Source organism: Pipra filicauda, unplaced genomic scaffold (assembly GCF_003945595.2).
Source record: "Pipra filicauda isolate LSUMZ 115617 unplaced genomic scaffold, ASM394559v2 scaffold622_size210553_pilon, whole genome shotgun sequence".
Taxonomy (NCBI): domain Eukaryota; kingdom Metazoa; phylum Chordata; class Aves; order Passeriformes; family Pipridae; genus Pipra; species Pipra filicauda.
Window position 1 is genome coordinate 129,804 of NW_024104779.1, and position 22,231 is coordinate 152,034.

Sequence of the window (22,231 nt, forward strand, 5' to 3'; positions counted from 1 at the left end):
CAACATTTTCTTTTTACATTTTTCCCTGAGGTCTGGTGATTGCTGTTGCTGTTGCCGAACTGATTCAGTGGAGCAAAACATTAGCAGAAATGAGTCTGTGCTTTCAGCTTTATCTTTTCTTCCTGAGAGTAGGAGAATTTGCAAGTATTAATGGAACATGCAGCTTGCATGTTGTAGCATAAGGCATGCCAATGAACACTGATGATACTGGAAGAGGCGACGTGCTACCTTTGCAGCTGGTGTGTAATATGCATGAATAGCCTTAAAAGCCAAGAGTTCTTATCCTTTACCTCACCAACTTTTTACTGAAATTCATTGTTGTGAGAAGCCCACTTTCACCTCTTGACTGGCTGACTCGAGATTTGGCCAGACACAAGATAGACTCTACTGAATACTGACTTAACTTGCAATTTCAGTAGATGTGCATTTTCAGCCACCACCTTATTATAAGGAAATGAGTAAAAATAAAATCAAACCTCTACAAAGGAAGATGAGCACATTCATTGTGTGTAGTGAGCCTTATTGAAAACATAAGGTTGATTTTGCCTTCAGTGGCCAAAATTCAAGCCACCCAGCTTTCTTTGATACACTTTGTAATACGATAACTGGAGAACTATCAATGGAGGAAGCTACCCACCCTCCTGATGGCAGCTCATGTCAGCCAGAGCCCACCCTTGGCGGTGTCTGTTTCTCTCCACTTGATTATAGGAACTCTGAAAGAAAATTGCACTCCCAATATAGATATTAATTAAGTTTAGGTTACAGAAATATAGGCCATTTTTTTTCATTCATATATTATATTCAGAGAGAAAACTGATCCACTCCAGAATCTTACATCCTGAGATGTATAAAACATTTACATTTCCAGCTGAACTCTTAAGTGTTCTTTGTCCTCCGCTAACATTATGTCAGATGTGGCAAATGCTATAACTGAGCTGCATATGTCTGAGCATAAAGGTTCTTGTGTTTCACCATAGCAGTGTTTCTTTATTCCAGCTCTGAGGCATTTTACAACTCCTTTTTTTTTCCACAAAATGTTCAATAAATTTGAGCTTCAGTTGTTTCAAAGAGATGTTCTCTTTAGAATTCACTACTTATGCTTTTATTTTCCTACTGCAAATACAATTTCATTTCACAAATTACCTCATTATTAGCAATTTGTAGGGTGATTGCTGAGAGTTTTCAGTAGCTCCTTAACAAAAATAATAGCATAGAGTCATAAGATACATAGGAAGAGGCAATACCTTTATTAGGCTGCCCACGTATCTGGAAAAAACAGAGGTTTTTGGCATAACATCCCTTTGTCATATCTTGTCTTGCATCTCGATCAACCCTTGTGTTTCTAAACTACATACTTTCAAAGAAGAGAACAAAAAGCTTTCAGCAATTACTCTGCAAATGGATAGTAATGAGGCTGTTTGCAAAGCGAAATTTTGTTTCCAGGAGGAAATAAAAACCTGATATACTAAACTCTGAGCAGAGCTGTTCCTTCAAAATAAATGAAGGTCAAATTTATTGAACAATGTTTCTGATGACCTAATGGAGTGAACTTGTGCCTGAAAGCTTGTGCACTTCTCCCATCTATAGACTAGTCTATAAGAAATACTACGTTTCTTATGCACTTGAATCTTGGAATGTAACAGCTACAACATTACTACTACTAAATAATAATATTGCAGTATAAGTCATTAAATCCATGTCAGTCCACCTGACTTGGGAGTGTCTTCCTATGACATCAATTAGGAAATAACAACCAGAGGGTCTATTTCATGGTTCATTTGGTTCTGATCTCTAAGGGCAAACCGTCTAACTAAATTATTCAGAGCTGTGTCTAGAAACACCTCTCTAATCCTCAAGTCCCCACAGAGAAAGAATGTTTTAACCAATTTCCTTTAATATCTTAATAACTGAATCTATTTGAATTTCCTTCAGGCTGACGAAGAAGGACAAAAATATTATTAGGTATTTAACTCTTCCTTAGACAGCTAGATATGCAGTCTGGGGGTGGAATTAGCACATCATGGAATGGTACCTCCAAAAAGGGAAAGAGTCATACTCCTGTGATATAACCAAGTCCCTCATTTAGTCCAAAAGTGAATTTTAGCAAAATTAAAACACAGCTTCAATCTCTTTCAACTGTTCCTCAGATGTACTGGGAAGAGAAGAGTAAGGTATGACACCAGTTCCCAGCTTTGAGGTTAAATGGGAATGTCCCTCATTGGAAGTTCAAATTGGACACAGGAAACTCATAAACCCTGAACTGACAGAAAGTCCCAACCAAAATCTCAAGCTCTGACAGTAATGTTAATTTTCAGTAACTGACAGATAACTCACTGGCCAACACATTTTTTCCTCAGACCAAAACATTTCGGGAGCTACCAAAGGCCAGCCCAGAACTTACAGTTCCAGTTCCTGAGCATGTGTTGTCACCCTAACAGTGGCCATTATTCTTCATAATGGGAACAGGTTCCCTTTGCTTCTGCTTACAAAATAACTAACTAGCTGGCCTGAGGGAGGAGTTAGGCAGTTTGAAGTCATGGTTTAATTTTCTTTGTAATTACAAGTTGATTGCTGGTATGAATTACATTACACGCATTTTGCCTCTTGTGCCAACCATTTTTTTAAGTGGATAATCTTAAATTAAAAGAATGGTATCAGCTGAAACGCATTGCTATGTTGGAATCTCACAAATCATTCATATTGATTATCAACCCAGCAGACACTAAAAAAAGAAAAACACCTTTGACACTTTTCCATGAGTGTTTGTTTTATTTTAAAGTTGCACTGGTGCAACCTTTGCAAAACAACTCCAAGAAATATTCTTAATATCAGGGGAGATGTTTTGTATTTTTAAGGAGAAATGTAATGACTGCAGAATTCTTACCTGCTTTTTACCCACCATGTTTCAAAATCCAAATGCTATAAGAAGGAAGAAATTCTTTTTTTAATTCCTTAAAATTCCTTTTAAAAAAAAAGGCAATTTCATAATTTCCTTGGTGAAAGTTTGTAACTTAGCACCTCGTTAATTCTTCCCGAGTTCTAAAGACCACACATATGCTTAAGGGCCACACAAGCAAGAGGACAACATATACCTGAAAATGTAAAACATGATGCTTGAGGCAAGCATTTCACAGGAAAGGTAGCTGGGGAGTTCTGTGCTCAGCCAGGCTGAGGATAGTGACAAGGTGAACGAATTCTTCCAGTCTTTCAGACCCTTCTTGGCTTGTTTTGCCAATGTTCCCAGGCATGCTCTGCAACAGCCTCCACAGCAGCCTGTGTGGACAGCTTGCAAGAGACACCCGTTCACAGGTGCACTGCAGAGAGCTTGCTCAAGCTGCTATCACTTGGTGCTCCAGCTGTGAGTCTTTCTGTTCCAGATATTGGTGATATTCATCTCACCTGACTGCAGATACATATACTGTGAGTGTATTTTAGCTAGTCACAATCATTATGGTCAGCAGAAAAAGAGCAGGTACAGTTTAGCTGGGCTATCCTAGATACCTCTTTAAGGTGAACCCTAGAAGTACCCATTCTCTTTTGTAGGATGGAAGCTTGGGATAACTAAATTACCTACAGATGTCTGTGATATGTGATAGATCTTTGCAACTAGGCCTGGAGAAACATTTCTGTTTCTGACCACTGCAAATGCTGGCGGGGGGTTGTCTATGACAGGTGTTAAAATTCCCTACAGCAAGCATCTAACCTAAGAGAGAAACCACAGACCTGAATGGAAAATCTGCAGGCGTAGATAGGAAAACTACATTTGTAGAAGACTAATCAGTCTCATTTCCTTCTTGAATGAGAAGAAGCAATGCTGCATGTGACCCAAACACATCCAGAAATGGTGGTGCAGAGGTTAAAAGTGACTACTTGTCTCTGTGGAAACTGATATTTTAAGCCCGTTCATTATTCATTAATTGTGGAGAGGTACAAAGCAGTGACACTTCACTCTGATCTTTCCCTGTACTAACTTTTAAATTGCCAAATTTCAACGTGCCTTCTGTCAATCAGGTATGAAACCAGCTGCATTATGCTGAGATAGAAACAGGAGTGGGTGCATCAGGTCAGTGTTCAGCCAAGCAGAAATAAGTCACTTTGATCTCAACAAGCCATATCTAGCTAAAAAGAAAAGAGAATGAAAAGATATGTGCATTCTCAGGGTCTTTTCTGATACTTTTCAAGAAAAGGCATCATACATGCATATAAGCCTGTTGGACAAACGCACCATATCCTGCAATATTATTACAAAGGTTCTTCCTTACAGTGTTTTAAAAAGACATTACCCAGGATATGTAACAGGAAGGAGTAGGGGGGATGAAAAAATAACTATATTTTTCTGTTACATAAACAAATGTCTTGTTTTTCAGTCTTAAATCAGAAGTTCAGAGTTTTTGCAGCACCATCTAGTGAGATTAGGGAGGTTTTACTCAACTTTTCAGAAACTCCAACCTGTTCCCTCTTCACATTTACATTTCCATTTAATCTTGATCCCCTTATAGTCTGTTGGGCTGAAAGTCTTTGGGGCTAACAAGATGTGGAAGAAGGTACCTGTGGTGCTCAAAATAGTTCTTTTTACATCTCTTTCTGAACCCCATGAAATCTCATAGATTTGCAAACTGCTAAGCTGAAAAACTGCAGTGCTTTCAACAAGCCTTGCTATTAATGAATTGTCTCCTAGGTAGTGATCTGTACCTTGTTTTGAAAGAATACACTCAGCAAACAACGAACAGATGTGTGTTTTATGGAAATGAATGTTCTCAGATGTAGGCTTATCTGTCATCATCCCTACCAGGAAGTGTTACTGATGATGTTTTCTATAAGACAACATCTGTACATTCAGCTCTGTGACAGATGCATGCAAGACTCTATGCAAAATATCCTTTCTGGCCCAAAGATGCTGACAAACAAAATCTAATCTGATTCCAAGCCAGTTAAAATGACATTCATCTTTTCCTAGGCTGCTTGGTGTCTTAAAAGTTTCCCAGTGCCTAATTAAGTTTTAAACAGCTTTGTTTTCCTCATCTACTCATTCCTGGTTAAAAAATCTTGGAGTATTTTTCACTCAACTGAGGCAATGGGCAGATTTAGAAGCATTTTAAAAATACTTCTGATACCACCTCTTCAAATAATGGTTTTGCTCTCGAAAAAAAATAAGCCCCCCCCTTCAGAACTTTCTTTCTGAAATTTTTCGTGTCACCAAGAGCTGTACATCATTCACACCAAAAACAATAAAAATTTCTAAATGAAAGCAACTTTCCTGCTTCCAACAGCACATAAGCACATATTCACAAGTTACTTGACTTCTGGAAAAATTGATGCCACTGTAGGAAGATGGAAACAAGTTATATAATTCACTACATAAAAACTATGATGTTATTTTATGTTTTTATCCATATCTGCTATGGAGACAACCATAAATCTGTAGTGATTTCTCTCTTATCTGAAGCTGAAGGAGTTTGTCCTCTACTTGCACACTGGCATCCTCTCCTCCAGTAGGATATCTCCAGTGAGCTGACAGAGGTGGCTGCCTGCACCAGTGCTCCATAGGTTTCTGTCTTCTGCACTTCTGCGCTCATAAACCTCACTGCTGTGACATCTTCATTGCTGAACTGCTGCAAGCTGGAGCACGAAGCATCACTGGTTTGTCTTTAAGTCACTTTTAATTATCCTTTCTTTTCCTTGATAACTTATTTTCCAAAATTTTTCACGGATAACTGCTTTACACAGGGATAATTCATTTCATGAAGTGCAAGACAAGAGCAAGATTCAAAGACACTGCTCAAAGGAGACGAAGTTTGTATTGTCACTCAGATAGCTTCTAAGCCAACAGGTGGATAGATCCAGAGACTCCTGTCTCTTCTCTCCCGAGGGATGAATCTAAAGCAGCTTAGCTAAAACTCTGAAAAAGACCAGCCAGAAATACCTGCTATAAAGACTGTAGGTTTCCTCTCAAAACTGGAATGTAACTGGAGAAAATTTGCAGACTGATTTATGACATTGACTGACATCATCTCTGGGAAAAGCAATTTGCAAAAATTATCATTTTTTACACTAAAAATAAAGTCCTGCTTTTTTGTGATATTCCATTCTTGCCTATAAGCGTCTTACTTTTATGGTGAATATTACATCATATTTTATGAAAACATTACTTTTTGAAAGTGATCCTACAGCATCTAGAATATGTTGATAAATGATACATTAAAATACCTTAGTAATTTTGTATGTAATCAGTGGATATATTAATTGCTGCCACCCAGTCGGCTCATTTGTAGGCTTTGGCTTACCGTACTATAATTAAATACATCACTGTTTGGTTTAATGATTTCATCCTTCCCATCTGAAAGAGGGTGATTTATTTTCCTCTATCAGCAGCCACTAAAAATGAATGTTTCAAGCTACGAGCTTTGGTCAACTTAAAACATATTGTCCTACAAAAGTCTTTTGTTTATACTTGTACCATGAGAACAGCCCCGTGAAAGGCAACTATACATGAGCTTCAAACTAATTATATGTGAGATTACCTGCTCTGCCTTCTGTACCTACCTACCAAGTCTAAGGAAAATACTTTGCTCTGTTTAAATGATAAATATTCTATCAGAACTAAGAAGTTGTTAAACATATTACACAGAGGGAATTCTTTCATTAAAAGTGCTGGTATTTCAGACTGTAAGGTAACTTACACTGGGGTATTTGTGCCCTTCAAGTTATGATGCCAAACAACCAGTTTGCAGTTTGTCTTGGTTACCTGCAGCTCCACTGGTGCCAGTAGCAGTCACAGGCTCTCAGCCCACCTCAGGAGCTGGCCTGGATAACACCAAAGTGAATAAATTAGCTCTTAAAGCTGGGCTGCTGTGTTAACAGCTTCTACAATCTATATGAGTGTCATGAATAATGAAATAAGACACTGGCAATGACAACACATTATTGAAGAGCTGTTAAGTGCTGCATTATGATTTCGTTTTAATGCTGCTCCTGGATGAGAGAGCTTGCATGCCTGTGCGTGAGGAGGAGGAGGAAGAGAAGGGAAGCTGCTTAATATTCTTCTTGTTGACCTATATTTTGAATTTAGCTAGCTGTTTAATTTAGAGCATGTAATTTCCAGGAGGGCTGGCCATTTGGAAGAGTATTATGCTGCTTTTAAATTTTGTGCACTCAGAAGTCTTGTTGGACTGCAGAGTGGTACAACTAGGTGCCAACAGTGTAGAAAAAGATAAAATAAACCTCTTACAAATTCCTGGGCTACCCAGTCCTAATCTGTACCATACAAGAAAGACATGGAGCTCCTGGGGCAAGTCCGGTAGAGGACTACAAAGATGATAAGAGGACTGCATCATCTGTCTTATATAGAAAGGCTGAGAGAGCTGGGCCTATTCAGCCTTTAGAAGACACAACTGAGAAGGGACCTCATCAATTTATATCAGTATCTGAAGGGAGTCAGGCACTTCTCAGTGGTGCCAAGCAATGAGATGAGAGGCAATGGGCAGAAACTGGAACACTTGAACATGAGAAAGAACTTCTTTTATGTGCAGGTGACTATGCACTGAAATAGGTTGCCCAGAGAGACTGTGGTGTCTCCCTCACTGAAGATATTCAAGAAATGTCTGGACTCAATCCTGTGCCATATGCTCTAGGATGATCCTGCTTGAGCAGGGAGGTTGGACCAGATGACCCCACCAGTGGTCCCTTCCTTCCTAAATCATTCTGTAATTCTATGATTCTGTAATCCTGCAAACCAAGGCTGTCCACCACTGGAGCTGACACAGGTGACATGGTAAGGTGCAGGAGTGAGCAGGGATAAGAACAAGCAGTCTTGACTCAAACCCAGAAGATAGTATAGGTGGGTTAAATCATATTCCAGCCTTGCTCTACAATGAGCAGAAAGTTGGGAAAGAAATGCACTCCAAGTGCAGCACCTGAGGAGATGCGGGTTACATTTCAACACTCCAACATCTGGGGATTCTGTGCCAAAATCCAGTGTCCCTTTTACTGACCTTAGCCAGTGTATTGCAAAATAAGGTAACACTGCTGGAATAAAGGTGAAAGAGTTTGGCCTCAGTGCTTTAAAGAAATTAAATAAATCTACCACAAGAAATCCAAGGTATCTGGAAATTGAAGTGGAGGAAGATATTACACCCTTATACGATATTTTCATGCTCAAGCACAGCATAGGCACAGAGGTAGGGAAAGAGATTTATTCCAGCAATGACAGTGGAACTACTTCTATAACCAAAAACACTGGGGACTAAAATCACCTTTATTGCCCATCAGTGGCAAAAAACCCCTTTCACTTCCTGCCTATAAAGCTTTTCACCTTTGATGCTGCAGCAAATGGCCAATAAATCACATGGTAAATGCAATTTCCTCCTACATTTTTAATATTTCTTCATTCCCTGCATAAGCCTCAGCTGGAGGAAAAACAAAACTCTCCAGAGCTTACCAGTTGGAAGTGTTACAATATTGATTTCACAGAAGGTCACAGATACAGTTTGTGTTTTTTTCATCTATTCCCCAAACAAGATACAGGACCAAAGCAGCAGGTGCTGGGAACCTCAGACCAGAAAAGAAATATCAGAAACTGGTAAAATTGAAACAAAATAGAAGGGATGCAAAACTTCCTACTACACAGGGAGAAGTGAAAAGACATAGTAAGAAATTGTTGAGGACTTCATAGTTACTTCTCCATCATCCTCAGAATGAATCCTCTATTCAACTGTATTCCAGACTGTTGGACTCAAAACAGCATTTATTGATCTGACTATTTAAATTTTCTTATATCATGGCAGCCACGTTTCACCAAATAATATTGAATGTCAGTTAGAAGCAGACTTCTTTCATTCAAGAGAAAATGTGAAAGGTAACAGTGGTTGCATACTGGGGGAAATAACTGGAGAATTGATTTGTATCCAGGACAAAAAACAGTAAGGACATTGGTCATCTTACATTTACAAATATATCTCATACAGTAAAGTGAAATAGAGTTGTACTATCTGAGCTCTTTTCTTCCTCCAAGTTCAAAACTGAGGCAAATACAGACCTCTTGACTTACCTGTTGACGACTGGGTTCTTTGAGCTGTCAGGTGCCTGTGCTTGCCAAAGGGTTGAAAAAAAGTCAGATGCAGCTTTGATAATAACATTGTCTGACAATTTTTTTTTTGCTTTTTTTTTCTTTTTCCCCCACAGCTCCCTTCAACCCTCCCAATGATCCAGACAGTATGGTCAAATTTGACGCCTATGGAGATGGGATAGGACGATACAACGTGTTCAATTTCCAGTACACTGGAGACAAATACTCCTACGTGAAGGTTGGTCAGTGGGCAGAAACTCTGTCACTTGAGGTGGACTCTATCCAGTGGTCCAGGAGCTCTGTCCCTGTCTCCCAGTGCAGCGACCCCTGCGCTCCTAACGAGATGAAGAATATGCAACCAGGAGATGTCTGCTGTTGGATTTGCATTCCCTGTGAAACCTATGAGTACCTGGCTGATGAATTCACTTGTGCAGACTGCGGGCCCGGAAAATGGCCCACAGCTGACCTGACTGGCTGTTACGACCTACCAGAAGACTACATCAAGTGGGAAGACGCTTGGGCAATAGGTCCTGTTACCATTGCATGCCTAGGCTTTATTTGTACTTTCATGGTTATTGGGGTGTTCATCAAGCACAACAACACTCCCCTGGTCAAAGCCTCTGGCCGTGAACTGTGCTACATTTTGCTCTTTGGGGTCTTCCTGTCTTACAGCATGACTTTCTTCTTCATAGCCAAGCCTTCTCCAGCCATCTGCACCCTCCGTCGTTTGGGGTTGGGAAGTTCCTTTGCCGTCTGCTACTCTGCCCTTCTGACAAAAACAAACTGCATAGCCAGAATATTCGATGGTGTAAAGAATGGGGCTCAAAGGCCCAAGTTCATCAGCCCCAGTTCTCAGGTCTTCATCTGCCTGAGTCTCATTTTGGTCCAGGTTGTGGTGGTGTCCGTGTGGCTCATCTTGGAGGCCCCAGGCACCAGGCGGTACACTGTTCCCGAGAAGAGAGAGACTGTCATACTGAAATGCAATGTCAAGGATTCCAGTATGTTAATCTCCTTAACATATGATGTAATTCTCGTAGTCTTATGCACTGTATATGCCTTCAAAACAAGGAAATGTCCAGAGAACTTCAACGAAGCCAAGTTTATCGGTTTCACAATGTACACAACGTGCATCATTTGGCTGGCCTTTCTCCCTATATTTTATGTGACATCCAGTGACTACAGAGTAAGTCTTTGGATATATGTTTCCATAAATCATATGCATCACTTTAGAGGATCAGCATTCACTAAAAGACTCTTTCAGTTCTTTTGTCCCCTGGATCCCTTGCAAAAAAGTTCTCTTTCAATGTTAGCAGATTTTGGCTTGCTTATGAGAAAGATGGTCTCATTTCAAAAAGAGCATGTACAGTTAGAGCTGGAAAGGATTAGTACTATCAGTCTGATCGTGACAGAGGCATAGAGTATGGATTAAGTATTCATATAGGTTCATGAGTATCTGACATCGTAGTCCTAACAGAAAAACCTAGTAGATCGTGAGCTGGAATGAATCATAATGAGTTATTTGGCAGAAATGGGCCTTAAAATAAAATCTGAGCTAGATAGTCTCCTTCTGCAAAAGAATCTGCTATTGAAACATGGTATTTTCTTCCAAGTAAAAAATATAAGGATAGAATTTCAAAATTTCCTATTAAAGAGGGTCTGTAAAAAAAAAATCCAACAAATGTTATTCTTAAAGATAGAACTTTTTATTCTTTCTACACTTTGTAAAACACATACCTCACTGAGCATAAAATATTGGTCAACCTACACCAACAAATTCTAAAAACATTAAACTGTTTAAATTGTCACATGGCCTTGCAAAGCCTCAAGTTCAATAAAATCGTATTTTTGAACAGAAGGAAATTGTCTGAGAAAAAAATTCAGATCTGCTACACTGGAAATCTCACAGTTATTATGATGTGAGAAATGAGTGCAGGAGTTGGCTCTTACAGCAGTTTAAAGGGAATTAGTTCAACATTCTGCCCAGAAGAAAGGTAGATTAGCTTAGGTGGGTATTACTGCTACTAGTGTGTACATGAAATACCATATAAAACTGTGGAGCTAATAATGTCATTTAACTTAATTTTGGTGTGACCACCCTGGAACAATATATTTAATACTACTTTTCTCAGCTTGGGAAAGGTACTGAAATCCTCGAGAAAACACGGATAGATAAGAAATGACGCAGTAGGACACGCAGAGTGACAGTAAAAGAGCTAAATATATTTAGTCTAGACAAGAGTAAACCCAGGGAGACGTGATCACGACTATAAATAATTTCAAGGCAACAAAAAGAGAGGAAGGGATTATTCAGTCTCAGGAGAAGTTAGAATAGTGAGTAATGGATTGAAACTGATGAAGGAAAAGTTTAAGAAAGGCACTAGGGAACAGCTCCGGACACCCAAAGCAATCAGGAAGACAGACACAGAAGAAGGGAAATATCAGTGCAGACAGTCACATGAGTGGACAGCACAGACAGTAATGGCCAGAAGGAACATGACTTGATTGTTCAAGCAGAATTTTACAGCCTTATGTCCTGAGTGGAGTTTTCAAAACCACTTGTAGGCATTTAATTTAAATTCAAGATTCCAAATAAGCCAACTCGAGTCCTACAAAATCAGCAGAAAAGGTTTTTAACACCTTTTTGATGCTTTCAAGACAAGCCTGCACTTCTGGGGTTCCTTTGAAAAACCCATATTTATTTTCCCTGCAGTGTCACATATTGACTCTGAATCAACTTATGCCATCCTAGTGTAGCCCAGTTCTGGTAGCATCCCCAATAAATAACCTTTGAAACATAATAGCAGCAATAAAATAATTAATGCTGGATGGCTTGAGATTTCATCCTTAAGCACAAACATCAGTTAGGACTCATCCTTCTGAAAAAAAAGGGAGAGTTCCTGGGAATTTATCCAGAGATTTGTTGTTGAACTCACCACAGTATTTAAAGAACAAAAAAAAAGTAGTTCAACATAGGATACATTCATACCATTACTGAAGCAGAAATGTCCCTCTATGAACCCTATATGACAGGTACTAGACAGCACATTAGCTATGTTGGGATTGCAGCAAATACACCTGCTATTTGCATCCAGATTGTTAATAAAGGTTTTTAAGCTGCATTGGTTCTAATATCAGTCCCTAGGACAACTACTGACCCACCTCTCTGGGTGTCAAAAAGCACCAGTGCACAGCTCTGAATTCTACATCTCCCACAACGAATCAAAAACCACAGAAGACAAAAACATTGATTTTAGGCTGAATATGCCCTATCTGCTTAATCTGCTCCTAAATGAATAATGGACTTTGAGACACTGATCTCAATCCTTTGAGCCCAGCAGTTCAGCCAGTTTTCATTCCCCCTCACTGTCCACTGATCTAGTCTGTACTTCATCAGATTGTCAACAAAGATGTCATAGGAGACTGTTAAAAACCTTACTAAAGACAAAGTATATCCACTTTCGCTCACCATCCACCAAGCCGGTCATTTCACTGTAGAAGTCTGTCAGGGTGGTTAAACAATTTTCCCTGTGTAAATCCATACTGACTATTGGCAGTCATTGCTCATCCATGCAAACATCCCAAAACATTTACTTGATTTCCTGCCCATTGGGGTGGGCCACTAGCCATTGTTAAGCTTGGATGAAGTGATTCTTGAAAAACAACCAGATTTCCTTGACCCCTCTACTCTCCAGGGCTGTATCTCATGATATTCTTCCAAGAAGTTGCCTGAACAATTCATACTTCTCTGGACTTTTTGTCTGGCTTTCTTCTCTTGGAATTCTGAATTCCACCGTTTCCTGGTTACAGCAGTCAGAGCTTTCTCTGCCTCTCTACATTGCTTCTACCCTTCTGTGTTGTTCCTCCAGTCAGTATTAGAGAGAGAACTGCCCCAAGAAAGTCAGAGCCTGCAAACAGAAGATTTCTTCCGGTTATCTTAATAATGCCTCTTCTACTTCTTCCTGATTAAGTGGTCTATAGTCGACACACACCACAATGTTGTTCACTTTGGTCTGTCTGCTAATCCTGATCCATAATCTATCAGCTGGCTCAAACCCCACTGCTGGGCAGAGCTCCATTTGGTCCCACTGCTCTCACACACAGCACAGCTCTCCTCCTCACCCTGCTACCAGGGTACTGACCCACACTCTAACTGCAGATCTGCCAGTAAAGCAGGAGCCATCTGCCTGCTGCCACAGGTCACAGACTTTCAGCCTTCACCATGAAGCTGTGTCAGGAGAGGTTTAGGCTGGATATTAGAAGAAGGATCTTCACCCAGAAGGTGGTTGGGCACTGTAACAAGCTCCCCAGGAGAGTCATCCCAGGACCAAGCCTGACAACTTAAGAAACACTTGGACAATTGTCTCAGGCAAAGGCTGTGTTTCATAGAATAGAATCATAGAATGACTTGAGTTGGAAGGAACCTTAGAGATCATCTAGCTTCAGCCCCCTGCCGAAGGCAAGGACTCCTTCTGGTTATTTGAAGTCACATCCAGCCTGGTCTTGAACACCTCCAGGAATGGGGAGTCCCCAGCCCCTCTGGGTGACATGTTCTGGTGTCTTACCACCACCATAGTACAGAATTTCTTCCTAAAGTCTGACCTATATCTACCCTTCAGCTTAAGGCCATTCCTCCTTGTCCAATCACTACATTCCCTTGTGAAAAGTCCCTCTCCAGCTCTCCTGAGGGCCCCTTTTAGGTACTGGAAGGTGCTTTAAGGTCTCCCTGGAACCTTCTCTTCTCCACGCTGAAGCACTCTAACTCTTTCAGCCTGTGTTCATAGGAGAGCTTATCCAGCTCTCTGATCAGCCAAGTGGCCCTCCTCATGGACTTGTTCCAGGTCCATGTCTTTTTTTTGTTGGAGGTCCCAGACCTGGATGCAGCACTCTCCAATTTAGAGAGAAGGATGTTGAGGGGGACTGTGTCAAAGGCATAACAGAAGGTCAGATAAATGACATGTGTAGCCCTCCCTTTGTCCACTGATGCAGTCACTATATCATAGAAGGCCACTGAGTTGGTCAGGCAGGACTTGCCCTTGGTGAAGCTGTGCTGGCTGTCCTGCTCAGCTCCCTGTTCTCCACGTGCCTCAGCATAACACATGGTCTAGCAGGATTTCCTCCACCCCACCAGCACACCAGTCCAGTCTGTGAGGCCAGGTTAAACACTGAACCACTGACGTGACCTGGATTAAAAGGAACCCTGTGGGAGGGATCTATTTTTAACCCAAATCATTTAATTGATTGAGTGTGTAATTATGCCAGCACAGCTGAACTGCTCCAGAAGGCACAAACCCTAGGAAAACAGGGTGGGTAGGAGAGCTTTGATAGTGAAGAGAACTTACCTTGAAACTAATGAAAATAAAGGTAGCTTCATTTATTCTCGTTTTATAAGAAAACTCCCCTTGTCTTATCTGTACAGTGCCCAGTTCAACACCCACCTGACAGCATAGCTCCATGGACAAAATGCAGAGAAGTGAAGGAGAAAATACATCTAAGGTGTTCCTTTCTCACGCAGCCTCTGTAGAATCTTCCATGTTCACTCACCCATGAAAGCTGAGTACCTTTTCACAGTGCTTGCCAAATCCACGTTGTGTAAAGAGTGATTATTAAATGATCACATTAATTATACTCATTGATGACAAAACACCAATCGTGCTCAGTATATATATAAAGCAACAAAGTCCATTCCCTACTCTATTTTTTAATTTACACCAATTATTTCTGACAAGGAGATATGAGAAGCATTCCCATGGATGAAGGCTAATCCCCAAGAACTACAAGAGTGTAACTAAGGAAAAATGAGCCATGGATGTATAATCATTCAAATTAAGCAGTAGAGCTTAAAGCAGTTTAATTCAACATCTTAATTAAGGAATCTGCTTGGAAGAAAAGAATATAAACAGAAAATGAGGCAGTAAACTGTCACCTAGTCATACTATTGAATAAAAAGGATAAATGATAGCATCATCAAAGCTATGCTAACAAATGCCCTGAAGTAACTACTCTAAAATCCTACAACCTTACAAACAATTCATTTCTTAGCCCAAAAACTGATGTCTCGGAGTTAGGACACTTCTCAGGCCCAGTCTGACAACAGCCACTAGCTATTATGTTTACTCCAAATTACACCTAGATTTCTACAAGGGATTTCTCAAATTCTCTGCTTAGGACTGAGGCTGGAGACTAAAGTGGTTTTCAGATAGGTGCTTTGCATGAGACACCTAATATAAACCCATGTGACATATAGTATGTGTGAGCTGGTTCTCACTGCAACCAGCATTGTTCAGATATTGCATGAAAGGCATTACAGAAGGATCCCTCATCAAGTTAGAAATCAAGGGTATGAGAGAAAGAGTGCAGAACTATCCATTCTGTACTAAACAGAGGGAGAACACACTCAGTCAATCTCCCCCTGATATGCAGAGGCACAGCACCACATGCCTCACTCATACAATCCTAGGATTGTGGAAGAAAAGAATGCAAACCCCCAGGATCATGGTTCTTGCTGTTGTATGATAATGTCTCTAGTACTCTGCATTTCAGAGCTTTCCATACTGAAACACAGTGCTTTGTGCCCACTCTGTCCTAGGTGCAAACCACCACCATGTGCATCTCGGTGAGTCTGAGCGGCTTCGTTGTGCTGGGCTGCTTGTTTGCACCCAAGGTGCACATCATCCTTTTCCAGCCCCAGAAGAACGTGGTCACTCACAGGCTCCATCTCAACAGGTTCAGTGTCAGTGGGACCGGGACAACTTACTCCCAGTGTAAGTAACAAAACTGTCATTTTCTATAAGAATGTGGGGTTGTGGTGAGTTTGGGTAAAGGCAAAACGAGTCTTTTACCAGCAACAGAAAGATCTTTATAGGCTGAACTTTGTACCCTGTGAAAGGATCACTTTCTATGTGTTTGGAGAGAAAAATTCATCCCGCTCCCATGGGAGTCAGCTCAGAGCCTGCTCTGAAGCTCACTGAAGTCAACATAAAGTTTTTGGAGGGCTCTGACTCCAGCCTGTTGCACAAAGCAAATAGACCCTGTGGTTCACTGTCACCCTGGCAGCTGTGACAGGAACAGATTGCCTTGGAGTATTCCTGTCAAAGTGACATGCTGACAGGACCTGGGCCACAACGCAGCATGGTCTCAATGGCTCATCACCTGCATTATAAGGAAAGGCACCAAGTCTGCAACAGACGCATCCAAAGGATGCCATAAATGGCATCTGTATGCGGAGCATGATCAGCACCCTTTGTTAGTGCCACAGCCAGGGGAAGCAATCAGTGTTCTTTTGCAAGGACAGCTCATCTGCTCTGCTTCCCTCCTTTCCTTCATCTTTACTCTCTTCATTGCAAGCAGAGTCACAGCAGTGATTTTGTTTTGAGGCTGTTGCTCCTTATCTGGGTGAGCTGCTCAGAGATTTTTTTGGATTTAAAAAAAAAATAGGTCATCTGTATATTTGTTTGGGTTTTTGTTTTTTTATGTTTTGGTTTTCTTTTTTAATCTAGCTTAATTAGCTTAACTAGTCAAAAATGGGAGCACATAGCACCTTGTTCACAGAGCTCTGTGGACAGCATGTCTACCCTGGAATTCTAATTGAAATCACACTGCAACTATAAAGAGGAAGGAAATAAGAAAGGGAGGAAAGGGGGGGCACAGAACAAGGCTTGCTAGGAAGTTCACACCAACCCAGACTGAGGTTTTTGAGTGTCATCTAAATTTCAAAATTGGCTCAAAACCTTTAGCACTTCAGATTTCAGACAGAACATGGAAGTGACTTGGAATCCTGCTGTGTATCACCATGGCAGGGATTAGGAGGTAAAGGGATCCCAACCATCTCTGGCCCTCCCACCCCAAACCACACTGTGAGTGAATGCTCAGGGTTCCTTAACAAAAGGGCAACCATGTGGCTCTACATGTTCTCCATCTCATCAGAGTGAGAGCTGCATCCAGCCCTGACACTTGAGGGCAAATTTAACAGCAAATTTGCTGTTTTGGAAAATTTAATGAGATGGCCTTATGTGCCCAAAGTACTGAACGCTCCCAAAGGACCAATGAATTCCCAAAATCCTTAGAAGTTTGGTCCCACGAGATTCTTTTCATCCCTTGTGAGTTTTGTGTAAGTGCTCTTACCAGGTTTCTTAATACTGTCATGCTATGGGATAAACTTAGTCAGAAACCATTTTGATTCATAAACACTTTGTACTGGATTCTGGATTGGATTTTGGAATTTGATATTTCTGTTTTAACGGCTGGATAACACGTGTGTGTATGCAAGCATGCATGCGACTGAGAGACTGAGAGACATCCTCAGTGCACATCTTTGCATTAAAACCTGCGTTTTCAGGTTTGTGAATAGCTTTAAAACATTAAGAAAAGCATAAAAATCCAGACTTAGAATCTCTTATTGCTTCATTGTTTAGAAAGGTGGCTCCAGTCATGTGCTTTCACTCACTACACTTAATTGAATATGGGATGTCTTGTTGAACTTTTTGAACCATAGAAAGACACAGAATTAGAGCTAAAAGGTACATCACATAAAATGGAAAAAGCCCTGTAGTTTCCATCCAGTAGAATTATTTGGGAAAATAATACTAAGAATTTAGTCTCTATCAAAATACCAATATTTTCAAGATGAAAAATTTTCCCTTACTTCCTTCCATTTATTTGTAGAGTATTTTAAATAAATTTCTATTATTTTTCCTAACTGCTTAGTCATTTATAGAACTCCAAAAAAGTTGCCATCCAAATTGATTCTATTCTATGTCTAAAACATTCCTGTCATTGGTCCTGGAGCTGTCAGCTTGTTTTTATTTTGATCTTGATGGTATTTTCATCATTCAGAAACTTCTTAATATCAGACTGATAATAATTAGTTCCAGGGCATTCTACTAACTTTAAAAAGCCAGTTCTCATTCATTATCAGAGTTCTAGAGGTCAGGAGTACCCAAGTTGTTTGAATGGACAATGTTTTTCCTGTTTCCACGGACTCCCATGTTCATTGCATCTCAGGGTTGCCACCACCTCTTCACTCCATTGATAATTAATTCCATGAGCATAGTGAGTCATGGACAGCAAGTGACACACAAACAGTTCTTAAGAGAGTTCCTGAACCATGAAAACTGGTCAAAGACTATGAGAAAAGGTAAGCGACACTCATGATGCTCTTGGGTAGTCTAAGTGTTACTCTAAATGTGTGCCACAATGACATCCCTAAACTGAACAGTGGGGGGAGAGCCTGAGGAAATGGTCAGCTGTATAAGCTGTGGTGTGATAGTGGTCATGAGAGTTAAACTGAGCACCTCATGCAGTCATTTGAACACAGCTCTTCTTTGCTACACACTCTGCAGAAAACAAGCAGAGGTGAATACTTGACTGCTCAGCAAGGAGACTTGTTTCAGAGGCACCGAACTTTGATCATTTTGATAGCTAAAGTCTGGACTAAAAAAAGAATATAGATTTAAGATGAATAGAGGCAGGGTATGTACCTAGGTGTACGTGTTTTGAAATGTGTATATCTGTACACACTTACTTGAATCTGAAAATTCCCATTTGGGAGGGTACTACATAAGTTCTGCTTCCCCTGCAGTGTTTCCCCCATTATGATCTTCCCCAGTTTTCTTAAGGCCTATTTTATTGATTTCAGCACTCATAAAACTTTCCAGGGAGCTCAGGAGTGATTTTAAGTGCCTAGATGATTAAGGCTAGGCTTTTCCACACAGAAGATATCATTCTTCCAAGTTATGTCCACATGGAGAGCTACACACACACTTAAGCTGCTCCAGGTGTCCTCCAGATGGATCAGAAGGAGAACTGAAGCTACTGTTTATAGCCAGACTGGTACATTTTTTCTCTCTCAATTTATTTTCTCAAGCCCTGCTCCAACCAACCCTGGTATATGGCTTTTATATATGATTAACTCATGGTTATCCAGCTATGAGCACGAGTAGAGGAGACAACACTCTCAGGCACATGGTGTTATTTTTGGAGTTGTCCTGTGCAGAGCCAACAACTGGACTCAATGATCCTTATGGGTCCCTTTCAACTCAGGATGTTCTAAGAGACACACTGACAGCACGTCAGGATCTGCCCATTCCTGGCTCTGTAGGAATGCTGCAAGGTGACCACAGCAGTGCTGGGTCTTGTGTTGCACCTCTGGTTCTTTTCCTTGGATGGTCTAAGCAAAATGAGAGACAGCCAGAAAAGAGGAGATCAAAAGCATGAACTGGAGCCAAATCACAATTTCTGGTGATGTCACACATTTGCCCTTGGTCTCAACACAAGGCAAAATGAAGGTGAAGTGTCTCCTGCATATCCTGCAATATTTCAGAAACCTCTTGGCTGCTTCTACAGGACACTCAGAACCCTGTAGGGCCAGCGATTAACACTGCTGAGGTCTGTAATGAAAAGGAAGATCTTTTGTACTGTCTCAGGAGAGACCTGGTTCACTTGGTGCAAACTCTTTACTCCACCCAGCAGAGTTAATAACTGCATCCCAGCACAAGAGGGGTATGTGCTGTGGAGAAAGCCTGGGAATTCAAAAGGCAAGGCCACTATTTTCATGTCTACCACCATATATTTCTGTCCAATCTTGATATCCTCCTGACCCAATTACCATAGTATTTGAGCTATTCATGTTCATCAATGTATTGGACTTTGAAAAAACCCAGAGGCTAAAAAAATACTGGATAAGTAACTGATGTTCATGGGAAAAAAATGCTTTTGCCTGTAGTCACATTGCAGTTGAACGGGGATTTGAATCAGGTTTCCTGAGCAGAACTGATTTTTCTGCTTTCCAACAAAAAGTAGAAATAAAAGTAACAACAATAATAAAGAATTCAGCTCAATGTGCTGCCATGTTATACCCAGTGAAAAACGGAACACAAGACCTGATGGTTAATTTTCACAAACCAGACACATGATACTCTGTGGCCTTCTACCTACAATGCTTCCACGTCTGTGACTCAAAACACACATTTGTGTTGTGAGAGATCAAACTCCATCACCTAATCCAGAAGAGGGGCTCATTCTTGGATCTCCTGTTTATCAGGAATATGTCCTGCCCTCTGAGTAGTAGGTTAGTCCAAGAGATGGCTTTAAATTTCTCTTTTTAAAGCAGTTCTGTTTTAAATGAAATATTTGTTCAGTCAATGAAAGAATTAGAAATAGTAGCCAATTTGAAGAAAGAATTATTTGTTCTAAAAATAATGCTGATCATCTTTAACAAACCAGTCTGCAACTGAGAGTGTAGCCAGCATCAGATCTGAAAGATTGAGCATGCCCTTGTCAGCTGAATAAATTGCTTTTTACACTGGGTGATTGAGTTTACGAAATCATTGCTTGCCTTGTGTTTTCTTTGATGAAGGCATCACATTTCTCTGGGTCACTGTTACCATTAACCTAATGTATCTTTCAAAAAACAGCTTTGTGGTACTGTGAGCAAAGATGTCACAGAGCATCTGAAAACACATTCTTGATGCCAAGTGAATAATTTTAACAAAGATGGACAAACCAGCTTGCTTTTAAATTAAAATCCACAAGACTTTAGCAGAATGGGGTAATATATTCTGCAGTCAAAATAAAAATACATTTAGAAGCAGATTCTGGTACTCAGATTCAATTGCCATCTAATATCACTGGAGCAATGAAAAGCTGATGTATAAAATGTTATACAATGCAAACAAGTTTATCAGAATCTGGCTCTCATTTCTGGATGCATATTGAATCCTGATCCAGAGCTCATAGAAATGAAACATATCACAGGCAGACATTATTCTGGGATTAGGTGAGAAATAATCTTGCTTTTAAATTCAGTTATTCAAAAATTTCTTCTCTTCATACAACATCTAATTAGAATTCTTATTTTTATTAATTAAAAAGTAGATCAACACAGAGTTCTAATATGCAGAGGTGGATTTAAAGTTACATATATTTTACTTACAGAAATGTCCACTCCAATTATCTGAAAGCTCAAAGGATCAGACTTTAGTATTTCTTACCAACAAAATACAATCCAAAGACTCACATTTTAATTCTACTGAGATATCTTAGCACTACTCTAGCTGTACTAATTCACACTACCATGCAAAGTGCTATAAAGTGAGACCCACTGGTGCAGAATCATCAAAAAAAACCCCACATGTATTTTACTCCAACACTGCTTGTAGAAGCATAATCACCCTACGTGTTCCCAGTGGTCAGCAAAGTGAAATCAGGTTTCTCCAGAGGGTGCTTCAGCCTCAGGTCTGAATTTCCATGTAGAGGTGCAAGCAGCACCTCCATCAGCTCCACTGCTGACCCAGGCGTGCAGAGTGACTTTTCAATAGGCTAAATTGGGTGAGATGGTCCAGATCAACATAAATTCTAGTCCTGTGTGTTGTCATTTTTTGCTGTTCTGAGGTGAGTTGATTTTCCCCTCTCTTTCTCTTTCAGCATCTGCCAGTATGTACGTACCCACCGTCTGCAACGGGAGGGAAGTTCTGGACTCCACCACTTCGTCTCTGTGATTGTGGCTCGTGGTTCAGTTCTTGAGTTTTTAGACTGTTAGGCAAAATTTTGCACATGTTGTGCACTCCAGAAAACACCAGAAAACAAAAGAAATCAAAGCAAAATTAGTACCTTTTTTTAGAAACAGTGTAATAAATTATTTTTGAGGATTGTACAGTATATAGTGACGTTCTGGAACTTTTTAGACTGATTTTAGCCCTTCTGTTGTTAACGGTCGTAAGGGACATGTAAATAACCATGGTTCACAATGTGCATAGTCCTGCAGTAAGGGAGTGATTTGTTGCAAGCACAGTTGCAATGTTAGGTGACTTCTTTCCTACGAATTTTTTTTGTAGCTCCTTGTTGTAATTAACTTAGACTGCATTTCTATGTTGTATATTACAGTTACCTTATGTGTAACAGATTGGTTTTCTCAGCACAAAACAGCAGTATTAATGTAAAGGCACCAATAATAAAAAGATAAAAGTTTTTCAGCATGGTTTCATTTTTGTTTCTTCCTCTTTCAAGGTGATTACATTCTTCTAGAGAGCAGGTTAGGTAAAAAGGATAAAAAGTCTGAGCGTGTGTACACAGGTATCTTTGTGTTGGTCTGTGCCTGTGTTATGAAATCCATAGCACATAATATGTGCTTACAATTAATTCTTTGCCAGTGTCAAATAGAAATTCCTTCTC

General features: G+C 40.2%; 1 protein-coding gene across 3 annotated transcripts in view; it reads left to right on the forward strand.

Moving 5' to 3' along the window:
* LOC114002719 (metabotropic glutamate receptor 3) overlaps nucleotides 1-22,032 on the forward strand; it is a 103,391-nt gene extending 81,359 nt beyond the window's left edge. For all 3 annotated transcript variants that reach the window (XM_027748916.2, XM_027748920.2, XM_027748919.2), the window contains 3 exons: nucleotides 9,181-10,247; nucleotides 15,651-15,825; nucleotides 21,485-22,032. In XM_027748916.2, coding sequence (XP_027604717.1) covers nucleotides 9,181-10,247; nucleotides 15,651-15,825; nucleotides 21,485-21,558 — 1,316 coding nt within the window. In that variant the 3' untranslated portion in view covers nucleotides 21,559-22,032. The remainder of the gene's footprint in view (nucleotides 1-9,180; nucleotides 10,248-15,650; nucleotides 15,826-21,484) is intronic.
* The last annotated feature ends 199 nt before the right edge of the window (nucleotides 22,033-22,231 follow it).